Source organism: Rhinolophus sinicus, linkage group LG10, assembly GCF_036562045.2.
Source record: "Rhinolophus sinicus isolate RSC01 linkage group LG10, ASM3656204v1, whole genome shotgun sequence".
Lineage (NCBI taxonomy): Eukaryota > Metazoa > Chordata > Mammalia > Chiroptera > Rhinolophidae > Rhinolophus > Rhinolophus sinicus.
This window is the reverse complement of record NC_133759.1, coordinates 51,435,957-51,451,284: the sequence shown is the minus strand read 5'-3', so window position 1 is coordinate 51,451,284 and position 15,328 is coordinate 51,435,957. Positions and strand designations below refer to the sequence as shown.

Genomic DNA, 15,328 nt, shown 5'->3' with positions numbered 1-15,328 from the left:
ACCATACTTAAATGAAGTTTTTAGGGCAGTTATAATCCAAAACCCAGTATAGTACTCACCTGAGCTTGCATGTACCCAAGTAAAGGTTCTAATAGGGCTATTTTCTTTTTGTATTGAAGAGTATTTAATGCACAAAAATAATGCATCATGGTCTGGTGTTGTTTTTTCCTGGAAGTGTAGACATCTTCTGTTACTTCATACTTCACCTTTAAATGAAAAGATTAAAAACACTATTATTTATTTAATTTTGAATTATCTTTAGTAGTGACTGTGAGGAAGAACCTACCCAAAGAAAAAGGTATGTAACAGCAATTGTGCATAGCTTTCTTATTGTCTTAGATATTAGAAATCCTGGAGACTTCCGGTCAAGATGGCAGAGTAGGTGAACCCTATGCTCGCCTCCTCCCACAAAATTACATGCAAGTTACAGAACAACCAGTCTTGAGAACAAACTGAAGAATAGCTGAACAGAACTCCTATAACTAAGGATATAAAAAAGCCATGCAGTGACTGGTCAGAGGGGCAGACTCAAAACGGGCTGGTCCCACACCCATGTGTGGCAGTTAAGAAACAAGAGAGACATCTCAAGTGCAGAGGTTCCCCCTGGGGAGTGAGGGGCCCCAGCCCCACTTCAGGCTTCCCAGCCCAGACCACCAGTGGTGGAAAGAGGACTCCCCACAACATCTGGCTGTGAAAATCAGCGAGAATTCTGCCTGAGTGAGATGGAGGGCTACTGGAATCCCAGGTGTTCCTTAAAGGGTCCACACACAGACTCACTTGCGACAGACTCACGCACTCTGAGCTCCAGCACTGGGGCAGCAGCTTGAAGAGTGCCAGGGACATACGGGGAAGAACTGAACTGTCTGGCTTCAGGGTAAAGGCTGGAGGGGCAGCTCTCTCTAGGACTAAACTCCTGACAGGTGCCATTGTTCCTTTGCTGAGCCCTCCCATACTGAGTTTATATTAACTACTGAGTTTTTCATATTAACTACTGAGTTTTTTTGATAAAGGCATAAAGGCTTGAAATTAAGTAACCAGTGTGTGACCTCAGGAGAATAAGTGGCAGAGCTGAGATTTGTCCTCAAGCAGTCTGACTCTGAGCCAGTGCTCTTAAAACTTTACAGTCTTCAGACTCTGCCATGTACTTCTGCAAAGGCTGTCTTTCTTCCAGGAATGCCCTCTCCCCAATCATCTTCAATGCAAATGTCATCTCTAAAAGTGGAACTTTTCTCGATTCACCAAAGTTCACTGCTACCCTCTGTGTGCTCTCTCAGCATTTTGTTAAGCCTTCTATTACATTACTGCACATAACTCAGTATTAACCCATTATTCTCTTTATCCCTATACTCTGGCATCTAGTCCAGTCACATGTCTTCACACAGGAAGCCTTCAATAAATGTTTGTCCACTCCTTGAGGGCAGGAGTGGTGCCTACTCACACTGTTCCCCCATGGTACCAATATATAGTAGGTGCTCAATTAATTTTTTAAATGAAATTAAATTGGTTAAAAGAATGTTTTTTAAAATACTTTAACAGCCAGAGGCAATGTAAAATATACCAAAATTCATATATAGAGTCTTTAACTACTTCTCTAAGGCAAGGTAACAAGTAATGTACATCTCAAAATGTATGTATTTCATTACTATTTATAGCACCAAGTAATCGGTGAACTAAAATTAGACACGGAAAGATCTCTGTACTGAACTTTGTGAGAGAAACATTCCCTTTGTGTCACAGTAGCTATTGCCCAGTAAATCCTACCCAATCATGGATTCCCACAAGTGGTCACTCTGTCCCTACAAGCATCTGCAGCCTAGCCTACAGACACCAACTCCCAGGCACAGAAATCACCTGACACTCAAACATCTAGTGGAGGCCTACTCATCAAGCCTTAGAGTAGGTGCTAAAAGAGAAATGACCTTAAGGAGCATCCAGATGAACTTGGTAACATTCTGGTTTTTGTTCTTTATTCAAAAGCATTTCCCCTGGGGCCGGCCCGGTGGCTCAGGTGGTTAGAGCTCCATGCTCCTAACTCCGAAGGCTGCCGGTTCGATTCCCACATGGGCCAGTGGGCTCTCAACCACAAGGTTGCCAGTTCAATTCCTCGAGTCCCGCAAGGGATGGTGGGCAGTGCCCCCTGCAACTAAGATTGAACACGGCACCTTGAGCTGAGCTGCCTCCCGGATGGCTCAGTTCTTGGTTGGAGCGCGGGCTCTCAACCACAAGGTTGTCAGTTCAATTCCTCGACTCCCGCAAGGGATGGTGGGCAGTGCCCCCTGCAACTAAAATTGAACACGGCACCTTGAGCTGAGCTGCTGCTGAGCTCCCGGATGGCTCAGTTGGGTGGAGCATGTCCTGTCAACCACAAGGTTGCCGGTTCGACTCCCGCAAGGGATGGTGGGCTGTGCCCCCTGCAACTAGCAATGGCAACTGGACCTGGAGCTAAGCTGCGCCCTCCACAACTAAGACTGAAAGAACAACAACTTGAAGCTGAACAGAACCCTCCACAACTAAGATTGAAAGGACAACAACTTGACTTGGAGAAAAGTCCTGAAAGTGCACACTGTTCCCCAATAAAGTCCTGAAGAAAAAAAAAAAAGCATTTCTCCTCAAATATAGTGCAATAATTTTGGATGTCACTCCTTGAATATATACACATATATATAAATTTTTTTTTTCACTTTTTTCCTGTAAATGAGGAGGTCTTCATAACAGAATTTCACTGAATTATGTGCGCAACATTTCAACTTTTTAACTACTTTATCTCAGAAGACACTTTGGAATACATACATGGTCAAATAAAAACAACAAATGCAAAGTTATCAAAATACAAAGCAAAAGGTGGCAATGTTATATACGGGGCATCAGTTACATTTTTGGAATAGTTATGTTCACTTATAAAATTCTGTCAGCAGAAAAGTATTTTGTTTAAAGAGCCAATAACTAATAGTCTGATAATTAACAATTATTAGAAAGGCTTTGAAATAACTATAAGAAAAGATTAAACTAAGGGCAATACAGCAAAACATACAAAGTAAGTGCTGGCTACTATTTTTAAACAGGAAAAACTAGACCACATAATGAAAACAGTTGTTGTGATACTGAAGGAATAAGTATGTATCATACCTTGTCATTTTCCCTTTTTTTTGACAATCGGCTATATCTGTTAATTGCAGCATCATGATCTGGAAAACAGAAGTGACTATTAACAACACAATAGTACTTTGAAAAACTCATGCTGAGTTTTCACATGTGCATTAACTGGTCTTCACATGTGCATCTTTCAACAAATGTACTAAAGCAAGGTAAGAATTCCCTACTACATGATCACTCCAGCCAAATGTTCTCCTACCCAAATTTCCCCTAAAGTATGTTTCTAGTTATTAAATTGGTAAAAACATTTAATTCAAAGAAAACTAGAATCCACTAAAAGTTTTTAAAAGTATTTTTAGTACAAAAATAGCAAATGTTCATTAAAGAAAACTTGGAATATACAGGAAAACAAGGAAGGGAAAATACTATACTACCTCTTTGGGTATTATGAAGATAGCAAATCACAAGATTTGATTTGATAGCCTTTTAAATTTTTCTGTAGCATAAACTTAAATAACAATATTGATTTAAATAATATTCACTCAAAACTTTTAATTAGGTTAATTAGGTTTTTTTCAATTATTGCATAGAATCTGGCCACAGATTTGTGTTGATAAAGAAATGCATCGTTATAAGAAATAAATGTGTAAAGTATTAAAAGCTTACCATTACTCGCAATCTGAAACACTTCCTTTAATGTCAATATTTCTGGAAAAGTTCAAGAATAATTTCAGTGTAACATACTTATGAAATACCTTAAATTTTGTTTAGAAAACAGTAACTGACATTTGAGCTATAATTAAAACTCCAAATAATATTTCATACTTCAGCATTCAAAGTGAAAAAGTTATTCTGTGTTTCAGGGGGGTCTTCAGAACATTTACTATCATTAGCAACAGTTATATTTCCAGAAAATCTACTTGCTACAAATTAGTAATGTGACACATAAACAAACTTAAAACCACTACAAATGCTATGACATGCAAATATTCTCAGTACTAACATCTAACTTATTACGTAATTCATTTTTTGAGATTGACTCTAATAAGTTCAAATGCTGAATGAGAAACAAAGAACATTTTATTAATAAGATTATGACATTCAGTCCCCTAAGATTGAGAAAAGAGACCTTATTTCTTGACCCTGGAATGACCATTCTTGAAGATTACCACCACAAATATTAACTCCATCTCTGAAGTACATTCGTTTTTATTCCATGTATAATTTAAATATTTTACCATCCACTGACACATTAGTTCAATGTTTTATTCTTCTCCACATCCTATAAGAAAGTCTGGATAACTGTCTGAGGTTGTAAATTATGAGAAAGCAGAGCCAATTCTATAAAACTCTCATCTTATCACTGAATAATCCTAAATGGGGGGAAAAAAACTACCACAAACTACTAAGTTGTGGGTTGCTAAATGTGCCAGCACCCCCATTTCCTGCCACTCCAGCCCATAAACACACCTCCATCTCCTGTGCCACTGTCCCAGTTCAGGCCTTGGCCGTATCTCACTGAATTCTCACACCTTCCCAATCCCTTCTCCTAGACATCAAATCCACTCTATTCCACCCTCCAAAAACAAAGGTTTGTCTTTCCCTGCTTCTTGAAGACCTTGCTTATAAACTCAAGTTGAATGTCTTTAGCATGATCTAGATTTGTCTTCTGCCATCCCAACACATTCCACATTGCAGCCACACTGAAGTTCTTGTCATTCTCAAAACAAGCCATGTATTTCTACAGCCCATCCCTTTGTGCTTCCTCGTCCCTCTTATAGAATGACTTTTTTTCCTGGCAAATTCCTCCTCATTGTTCACTGCTCAGGTCACATCCTTGGTGAAGCCTTTCTGACACCCTCCTCTGAGCCCTCACAACACCTTGCTCATTCCCTAAATATAAGAGTATCATGATTATCTTTTTACCCTTCTCCGTCTCTAGGCTTTCTCAAGAGAAGTCTATCAGTATTCCTCGACATCTAGTCTAACATCTAGCAGGAGCTCTTATAAATGTTTAGTGACTAATTAAAGTAAAAGTGGCACAACCTGTATTTAGAAATGGTTACAATATAGAGTAATATGCATTTTACAGGCACTGATCTTCTAACAGCTAATGAAAGAGTATAAGCTGGACTTCAATACCTTTCAGATCTCTTTCTTTAAACTGGGAAATGGGGAACATCATGGCATCAGCGAGCTGCGTTGAAAGAACTGCATGACAAGAGCTAAGCTAGGAAAAGAAAAACCAAAACAGCCAAATAACTAACTATACAGAGATATTTAACCCATGATATATAAATTACACAAAACTAGTAAAAAGGCGTTGATACATTTTACATATGAGAACACAAAACATTATGTGATATAGTAAAAAATATTATAGTAAAAAAATTCCATTCAAAACTCTTAGGAGAAAACATAGGATGTGGCAATGGTTTCTCAGATATGACACCAAAAGCACAAGCAAAAAGAGAAAATATAAATTGAACTTCATCAAAATTAAAACTTGTGCATCAAAGGACACTATCAAGAAAGGAAAAAGATAATCCCCAGAATAGGAGAAAATATTTGCCAATCACATACTCGTATCTGATAAGAAACTTGTATGTAGAATAAAGAACTCTTAAATTCAGTAATAAGAGACAAACAACCCAATTTAAAAAATGGGCAAAGACCTAAACAGACACTTCATCAAAGATACACAAATGGCCAATTAGCACAGGAGAAGATGCTTGAGATCACCAGCCATCAGGAAAATGCACATCAGAACTATTATGAGATACCACTTGACACCCACTTAGATGGCTATAATAAAAATAAATGAAAACAAGTGTTGGTGAAAATGTGGAGAAACTGATACCCTCATACATAACTGGTGGGAATGTAAAATTGTGCAGAGGCTGTGGAAAACAATTTGGGGGTTTCTTAAAAAGTTAAACATAAAATTACCATATGACCCAGCAATCCCACTCCAGAGCATATACCCAAAACAACTGAAACTGGTGTTTTAAAAAAACCCAAAACAAAACAAAAAACCACATGAATGCTCAGAGTAGTACTACTCACACTAGCTAAACGGTGGAAAACAACCAAAATGTCCATCAACTGATAAATGGATAAATAAAGTGCAGTATATTCATATAATGGAATTTTATTCAGCAAAAAGAAGAAGTGAAACTCTGACATATGCTACAACCCTGAAAACATTATGCTAGGTGAAAGAAGACAGATGCAAACATCCACAAATTGTATGAGTCTATTTATATGAAATACCCCAAATAGGCAAATCCATACAAAGATTTATGGCTGCCAGGAGCTGAGGGGAGGGAGGAGTAGGGAGTGACGGCTTAATGGGCATAAGGTTTTCTTTGGCATGATGGTAAAAATGTTCTAGAACATCAATGGTGATGGCTGCACATTGCAAATGTACTAAATGTCACTAGTGGTAAACATTATATTATGTTTTCTTGTGGTATTTTACCACAAGAAAAAATTTCCTATAAATATTTCTTTATATCGATCTCCTGGGACAATATTTTGCTATAATGAATTATTAAAACATTTCAAAAAATTCCTTTTCCAGTTAAGAGACTAGAAAAGACAGAACTATCTAATGGCTCATGTGAAAAGAAGAGCTTTCACTGCACTAGTAGAGAACAGTTATGAACTCTCCAAACATCTCACTACCTCTTTTCCTCCTAACTTTTAGGTCTTTTTTTTTTTTTTAATTAAAGTTTATTGGGGTGACAACTGTTAGTAAGTTACATAGGTTTCAGGTGTACAATTCTGTAATACATCATCTATATATCATACTGTGTGTTCATTACCCAGTCAGTTCTCCTTTCATCACCATATATTAGACCCCATTTACCCTCTTCTACAACCCCCCTACCCCCTGGTAACCACTAAACTATTGTCTATGTCTATAAGTTTTTGTTTCTTCATTTGTTTGTCTTGTTCTTTTGTTGTTTTCAGTTTTATATCCCACATAAGAGTGAAGTCATATGGTTCTCTTATTTTTTTTGTCTGACTTATTTTGCTTAGCATTATAATCTCAAGATCCATCCATGTTGTTGCAAATGGTACTATTTCATCTTTTCTTATGGCAAATAGTATTCCATTGTGTATATATATATACTACAACTTCTTTATCCATTTATCTATCAAAGGACATTTTGGTTGTTTTCATGTCTTGGCCACCGTAAATAAAACTGCAATGAACATCGGAATACATATGTCTTTATGGATAAATGTTTTGAGATTTTTGGGGTAGATACCCAGGAGAGGGATTGCTGGGTCATATGGTAATTCTATTCGTAGTTTTTTGAGGAACCTCCACACTGCCTTCCATAGCGGCTACACCAGTCTGCATTCCCACCAACAGTGTATGAGGGTTCTTTTTTCTCCACAGCCTCTCCAACACTTGTTACTATTTGTCTTGTTGATGATAGCCATTCTGACTGGGGTGAGGTGATATCTCATTATGGTTTTTATTTGCATTTCTCTGATGATTAGTGATGTTGAGCATTTTTTCATATGTCTATTGGCCATTTGTATGTCCTCTTTGGAGAGACATTTGGAGAAATGTCTCTTCAGGTCCTCTGCCCATTTTTCAATTGGATTGTTGGGTTTTTTGTTGTTGAGTTGTATGAGTTCCTTATATATTTTGGATATTAGCCCCTTATCGAAGGCGTTGTTTGCAAAAATCTGCTCCCATACGGTTGGTTGCCTCTTTATTTTGTTGATGGTTTCTTTTGCTGTGAAGAAGCTTTTTAGTTTGATACAGTCCCATTCGTTTATTCTAGGTTATTTTTTTAATGATTTGTTCTGATGACTGGTTGGAGAAATTAAAGGTTGGTATTGGCTATTTGGGATGGAAGTATTAATGAACTGAATGGTTAAAATGTTGCTTGATGGCCAAAGGGAGAAACCATAAAGAGCTTAAGTATAGATCACAGTTTAACTCTTCTATCCCTGCCTACATCAAATAACACAATGAAAGACTGAATGTTACATGGACTAAGAGAGCATATCTATGTATGTTTATTCCTGGAAAACTTGTTTCAATCAGACAAAGTATTGCTTTTACCAGACAGACACCAAGATGTGGAAATAAGGTCCTTCTTAAATAGTAATATTTTATTAATAGAGACTTACTCATATAATCATAAACGTTCCCAATAAAAACTAAAGAACTAGAGTAACTTAATTATAATACCACTTATTCAAGCAAAATAAAATAAGCAGTTACCTCATCTATAACTTTTGAAAACTGTTGCAAAGTGGAGCTCATAACTTCATCATCACCCCCCAGTGGAAAATGCTAAAAAGTGAGACACAGAGATGATACAATGGGCCAGTGCGACACGTCTTTTGTAAATGACATAATAATTTACATTTTTAAATAACTTCAGAAAACTCCTAAAATTTTGATAAGCTCTAAAAATATCATTTTAATAAAATAGTATAATTCATATAACTAGTAAACATTAATGAAAATGTTTGCAAAGCAACCAATTAATATGGTGTATAGGAAGGTATACCATACTAGAAGTTCAAAGATTTGATGTTTTGCTCTAATTTCTCTAATAACCAGCTTTGTAACTTAAGTAAGCATTAGTTTCTTTTGTATAAATAAGAGAGGTAAATTAGATAACCTCTGTATCTAACATTAAATCATTAAAATTAGATATAAGTGCTATAATAGAATTTCAATAGCATATCAAAATTACCTTCTGTGGATTCAAAAAACCTTAGGATTCTTGATGAGAAATTCTATGTATATAGGTATACATAATATCACTGCATGTTTTAAATTATGCTTTTAAAATTCTCATAAATGGTACCTGTTTTTCATATTCTTTTAAAAGTTTTGAAGTCAGGTGTGTTGCTGCACTTAATTCATTCTACAGGAAAAGATTAATTCAAATTAACACAATATTACTGATAAGAAAAAAGTTTTAGTTGAAAATACCTACATCACTTTTATCACTAAACAAAAATACTGAATCTGTTCTCTAAACCCCTCATTAAATCACTGGAAAGGGAACTACCAGTAAAGCACTTTAAAGGGAAACTCAAACCATGAAATATACACCATCAAAGAATTCAGCAGTGTTTCAGGTATGTGCTTTTTTTAACTAATAAAATCTAAGCATTAAATTAAATACTGTTAAAACTTTAAAGCTAGAAGTAACCTGTACATATCTTAGAAAAATCTTAAAAGAGTCTAAACTGAAGACTGATTATCCCTCTCTAGATGCTGTTAATGGACCATGATAAGCATTTTACTAATAATAACATACAACCAAAATGTGATCAACCTAATCATAAAATATAGCAACATAGCCATGTGAAGGAAATACATTTTAATTTAAAGGGTTGCTTTTTTTCAGTGATGAATATAATGACAAAAATAACATTTCTTTTACATATTAATCTCTGAGGTCAGAAACCAAATCTTGACAGACCTATCACAGGAAAACAAATAAAAAGCTATCACAACTTTTAAGTACTTAAGGAAAATTCCATAAAGGAGAGAAAATTTAGAAGGGGAAAATGATGAAACATGTACACTTAATTAATCCCAAAGAAAGGTTATTATAAAACCCAGGTTGTTGTTAAGGCTTATAATTAAGTTACATAAACATACCCTCAAATCTTATTCTTGTTCAACAACAAAAAATCTAATCACACCTATCTTCTTAAATTCACCTTTTGTGCCCCAGAACTACATCTAATTTTTATTATCTTCTACTAACTAGATAGAGGCAAACTATTTTTCAAATCCTCCACTCAAAAAGGGGTATATTCCATAAGATTAAAAGCATGATTAGGGAAAATATGGGTGACAATATGGGGTTTTGGTCAAACATTAGGCAAAGATCACTATTAGTAAGCTTTAATCAGAAAGCCCTCACTGGGTTTGGGTAAGAGAGGCAGATGCTTCAATCTTCATCACTTTTACAATACTAGGAACTATACATTAGTAATTGAAATGTGAGCTCTGTAATACAAAATACTTAATGTTCTTTCATCAATTCAACAAATATTTATTACTATGAGCCCCAGATAGGACTAGGCACCAGGAAAGACACTCTCTCTGTCCTCATGGGCCTAAAGATTAATTTTTAAATAACATTTCAGTCAGCCTTTATGCTTTTTACCTGTGCATCATAAATCCGATGCATAGCTTGATATAACTGGTTCATATAGTTGGAAATAGCTGTAGCATCTTCTTCAAATACACCCAGTAAAGATCTTGTCTATATAAAACAAAAGCAGTAAGTTTATGTTAAGCATTATATAATTCAGATGGAATTTTTTTTTCTAAAGGAAAAATCCTAGGATATTAGAGCTGTAATTATTCTAAATTTTAATCTATTTTCTCTCTTTTGATAGCAATGACAAGATATCAGGATTTTTGTTCTTAATTTCACTTCATTAAAACAGGGATTTTCCAAATACATCACACAAATTTTAGAAGGAAAAACAAAGGTCTATTTTTATGAATTAAAAAGTCTGTAATTAAACTAAGAACAAATCAACAGAAATGTTCAAGTCTAAATTAACATATTCCATGTGTATTTTAAATGTCTTATTTCAGAATAACTTAGCATGATTATTTCTTTTTCTCCATGGTAACTTCTAGTAGTGACACAGCTCTCCCCATCCTAATCCAAACTAGTACCATAGTGCTCTTCCCCAACATGGCCTATAAAATGTTAAGTGTGGTTCTTCTGAGTGCAAAATTTGGGGTTATTTTTTCTTCTTACATTTCTATATTGTTAGGCTTTTTTTTTTTTTTTTTAATGAGCATGTAAAAATTATCTTAAGGGGAAAAAAACTTGTAATGTTAAGACTGTCAATAAAAAAGATGCACAGGTAAAAATATGCCTCAATCTTAAAAGCTAATTTTTAAAAATCAACTTACTCCTTAGCTTCCTCTTTTGAAAAGAGGAAGCTAAGTCAATATGGTTTAAAAAAAAAATAAAAAGCACAAATTCTTTATGCCAGTATATGAAATCCATGTTCTCAGTTCCCTACTTCCGATGCCCCAGAGATTTAGATCTGACAGAATCTTTTAATTTTAGCTCTAGTGTCCCACTCCCATTCCCCAGTGTTATCTTAAGACATGAAAAAGAAAGCATCAAGAAATCTTGTTTGGCTAGTGCCATTCTTAAGAAAAATCTGCCATTTAGTTTTATTTTTTCCCCAAAAAATTATCATTCTAATTTAAAGATTACGTTTATGCAAAAACCTATAGTGGAATTAAATTCAAAAGATCTTAAATTAAACAGGATTGAAACAGGTTCCCTATTTAAAACTAATAATAGCAAGTTCAATACTGTATAATGACTGTTTCAAGTTAGCAACTTACAAAAATACAATCAATGTAGAACCATCTCATTGAATCTATGATGGCATCCACTGTGAGCTTCACCATTTTTATACTAATAAAACAAACCAAACAATGCTAGCAATTAAGCAATGATCTAAGGTTTTCTTAGGTCTTAAACTTTTTACTTTAAATGTATGGAAACAGACCTCGATAGAATTTTATATGTAAAGTTCATATAAACATAAAAATGAAAACCCAAGAAGTATAAATTTAACATAATCCTAGAATTTCTTCAGAGTTCAATTTTTATGAGTCACTTTTTCATACAAGAGTCATCAATATCCATGTTTTCTCATCCAATATTATTCTGTACCATGAGGTGACAAATATTTCTTAAAAGTGCTCCACTTCTGTCACCAATATTTTCTTATGAACCATTGCCATTAGATACCCATTCAGCAAGTTTTGATGGTGGCACTTGCTTCACTTCACCAGGTGTCAAAGGAACATTTTCAGACAAGAAACAGGGCTGATAATCCTTCAAGTAGTTGTTAAATTGATTTGTTGGCCAGAACACTGAGTTGCACTTGGTCAGTCATGCCACTAGGAGAAAGAACCAAGAGTGTATATTTCAGGCAGCTACAAGTAGAACACCAGCAACTGTAAGGGACATCTCAGTGACAGACAGAGACGTTTAAAATGTGGGGGGGAAAAGTGTGTGTCATAATCTATGAGTATTTCATATTATGCCAAAGAAAGAAGCCTCCATTTGGGATTGGAGTTTGTCTTCCCAGTTCTAGCATGGATGAAGTATTGATATTTGTCTACACATAAAATCACTTATTCTTTTAAAGGTCATATCTGCTCCTACTAATTAGGAAGTTTCATTTTGGTTCTGATTTTCAAAACAATATATAAGCACGGACAAAGTATCTAGTGTAGTCTTAAGATTTTTTTGCCTCAACAAATGATCGTATGCAGAATGGTGTGGTTTGGGCAAGATAATTTTAAACAGGTTTATATTTGATCAGCTGGATTTGAACTTGCAAATTCCCCCCTATTTTAATACTTAGTTACTATAAATCAAAACTGAAAAAGGATTACTGGAATTCAGGATACTTTTTCATGACTCTCAGGCTCTAACGTTTTTACACAGGCTATATAAAAATGATTAGGATCAGAAAAAAAAAAACTATTAGGATCAAATGATCTAATAAAAATTCATGTATATCAAGAGCTTTAAAAGTTTCCATATTCTTTGTTACTTGACTTCTTGGACTCTATCCTAAACAGTCCAAACGAGAACAAATACTTGTGCCCAAAAGCATGAATCTCAACCCTATATATAAAAGCAAAATTTGGGGAAAATTCTAAGTCAATAGGACAACTGTTAAGTCAGTTAAGGAAATATGCAGCCTTTAAATTCTTTTATTCAGAATGTAGTAATAACCTGTGAAGATATTTAAGCTATAACATGAAGTTAAAGCCAAATAAAAATTGGGTGCACAATGTAATCTCAATTACTTTAAAATGTGTAGGAGGAAAAAAAACTGGAAAAAGAAAGCAAACTGTAAACAGGGTTTGCTGCTGGATGCATGGCTGGTAACTGTGCTTTCCTTTCTATGCTTCCAATTTTTCTGAAGCAAATTATTTTTATAATCAGGTACAAGAATAAAAACACTTACTATCCATAACAGCTGTGGTTCTGAGGAGTGACTTGCCCTAAAGCAGAAGAGACTAAGTAGCAGTAAAGATTAAAACCCTTATATCCTCACAAAGTGATAATCCCCATCCCCCAATCTACACCTGAAACTACTTTTAAAAAATAAAACAAAATTTGGGAAAAAATTTTTTAAAAGCTTGAAAAAAATAAACATAAAATAAAACCCTTATATCCTGAGTCCCAGATCCAGGGCTTTCCATACTGCCACAGGTTCTCCCTGGGAATTACTGCCAAGTGTCTTCCCTTTCTAAATCCCAGTTGTCCCCAACTAATTTTCCCAAATAAAATATTGTCTACTCAAAATTACTACTTCCAGAAATTGCAGTATCAATGTGGCTATTTCATTAAAAACCACAGTAATGCTACTACGGCACATGGCTTGTAAAAAAGAAAAAAAGAAAGGAAAAACTAATGCTCACGTTGTAAACTAATTGTGTGAAAAGTTCAAGAAATTATATGAGTCAAGAGATTATGTCCTCCTCACAAGTCATGGCTAGGGCACTGTACAACCCATTTTGAGCTGTGTATAGTCTTTATGGGCTATAAAAACAAGGCCAGGTAAGAGAAGAAAGGTAAGGCAACCTACTGAATCTTAGATAATAGAAAAAAGAACAACGTGCACCTGACTAATAAATACATCCCACAAACTTCTGCAAAACGTTTGAAACACATATAACTTGTAACTTTATACCAAAAAATCATTAAGAATTCGAACTGGCAATTTTGGTAGTCAAGCCAAGATGTGGGTTTCTCTTTGTGTCAGTATAGGCTGATAAGAGTACATTACCAGCAGGCAACTGCTTTGTGAAGATAACTTTCAGCATGAAAAAAACAAATCAATTCCACAATCAGAGCCCAATTTCAACTTGGCAATTGAAATTGGCACAAAATCCATGGCAGACGTGCCACCCAGGAAAGAGGGACCTTGCCAGCCCCTTCCTCTTGTTCTTTTGGGGCCATATTAAACTATCAAGACACATGAAATACATGCAACTGTAGTTCTAAATGAACATTTCAGAACATTTTCTTCATTCTAAGCGGTAGCCAACCAGCAACATGGTCTTAAATCTTAGATTATTGTGTAAGACTTAAGGATGAAGTTTCTTTATGCGAGTTACAGCCCCACCATGTTTTTAATATAGCTGGTTTCATTCTTCAGTACTAAAAATATTACAAATGGTTATGTTTTCCTAGATTGTTTTAAGGTAAAGCAATCACATCAGCATTATCCCCAACGCACAAAACACAGAACACAGGGCTTTTATTTTGATGAGTTTATTAGGGCTAAGTCTGCAAGGAGCGGTGCGGCAGTGGTGCAGCCGCGAAGGCGCCGTCCCACGCCGAGCAGAGCTCGAGTGACAGCGGCTACAATCACCGACGCAATACTGGACACACTCCGCGAGGAGGCTCCAAGATCCAAGACGGGCTTCGCCGATGACTCTCCACACGGGCAAATGAACAGTTTTTCAGCATCTCCCTAAGAAAACTATCCATTTTCTTCCTTAGCTTGCTCAGAAATATCTAAGTAAGTCTACTGGGTTCTTTCTCCTGCATTTTTTCCGAAGAGGTTTTCGGGAAGAAAATTACAGGATCGGGCTTTACCACCTCACATCAAGGCGATAAAAACACACCTCTTGTCAAATAAAAGGCAGCCCGGTGCGCTTACGTGACCGCCGGGCACACGAGGGAAGGCGACGGCGGCTCGGTCGCCGCCCGCCGACGTCGCACACCCAGCGCGCAGCTCTCGGCCTAGCGGCGCAGGCCCACGCGGGCCGCGGGCGAGCGACCTGGCCTCCGCGGCTCCCGGCGCGGCCCGCGAAGAGAGGGAGCATTGGGCGGCGGCGCCCACCTGGGCCGGGGCGGGCACCTGCGGCCAGGGCGGCGCCAGGCCTGTGATCGGCCCACCGCCGCCCGCACCTCACCTGCGGGCTGTCCTCCAGCGTCTCCTCGATGGGCAGCTTGTCGATCCCCGGCATCGTGGCAGAGGGAGGGCGGCGGCAGGAGATGCGGAGGCTTCCCACAGCTCTCCACGCCGACCCGCCCGCAGCAGCTAACCCCCACCCACCCTCAATCGCAGGCGCTGCAGCCTTCCCTGTCCGCTCCGCCCTCGCCAGGCGCTAAGCAGCCAGGCGGGAAATCCCGCCCCCTCAGCCTCCCTGCCCCGCCTCCCG

General features: G+C 36.9%; 1 protein-coding gene across 1 annotated transcript in view; it reads right to left on the bottom strand.

The window, feature by feature from the left end:
- APPL1 (adaptor protein, phosphotyrosine interacting with PH domain and leucine zipper 1) overlaps positions 1-15,271 on the bottom strand; it is a 33,431-nt gene extending 18,160 nt beyond the window's left edge. The window contains exons 1-8 of the mRNA XM_019724191.2: positions 15,080-15,271; positions 10,260-10,358; positions 8,940-8,999; positions 8,345-8,416; positions 5,236-5,323; positions 3,760-3,801; positions 3,127-3,185; positions 60-206 (exon numbers count right to left, since the gene is read on the bottom strand). Coding sequence (XP_019579750.2) covers positions 60-206; positions 3,127-3,185; positions 3,760-3,801; positions 5,236-5,323; positions 8,345-8,416; positions 8,940-8,999; positions 10,260-10,358; positions 15,080-15,133 — 621 coding nt within the window. The 5' untranslated portion in view covers positions 15,134-15,271. The remainder of the gene's footprint in view (positions 1-59; positions 207-3,126; positions 3,186-3,759; positions 3,802-5,235; positions 5,324-8,344; positions 8,417-8,939; positions 9,000-10,259; positions 10,359-15,079) is intronic.
- Between the last annotated feature and the right edge of the window lie 57 nt (positions 15,272-15,328).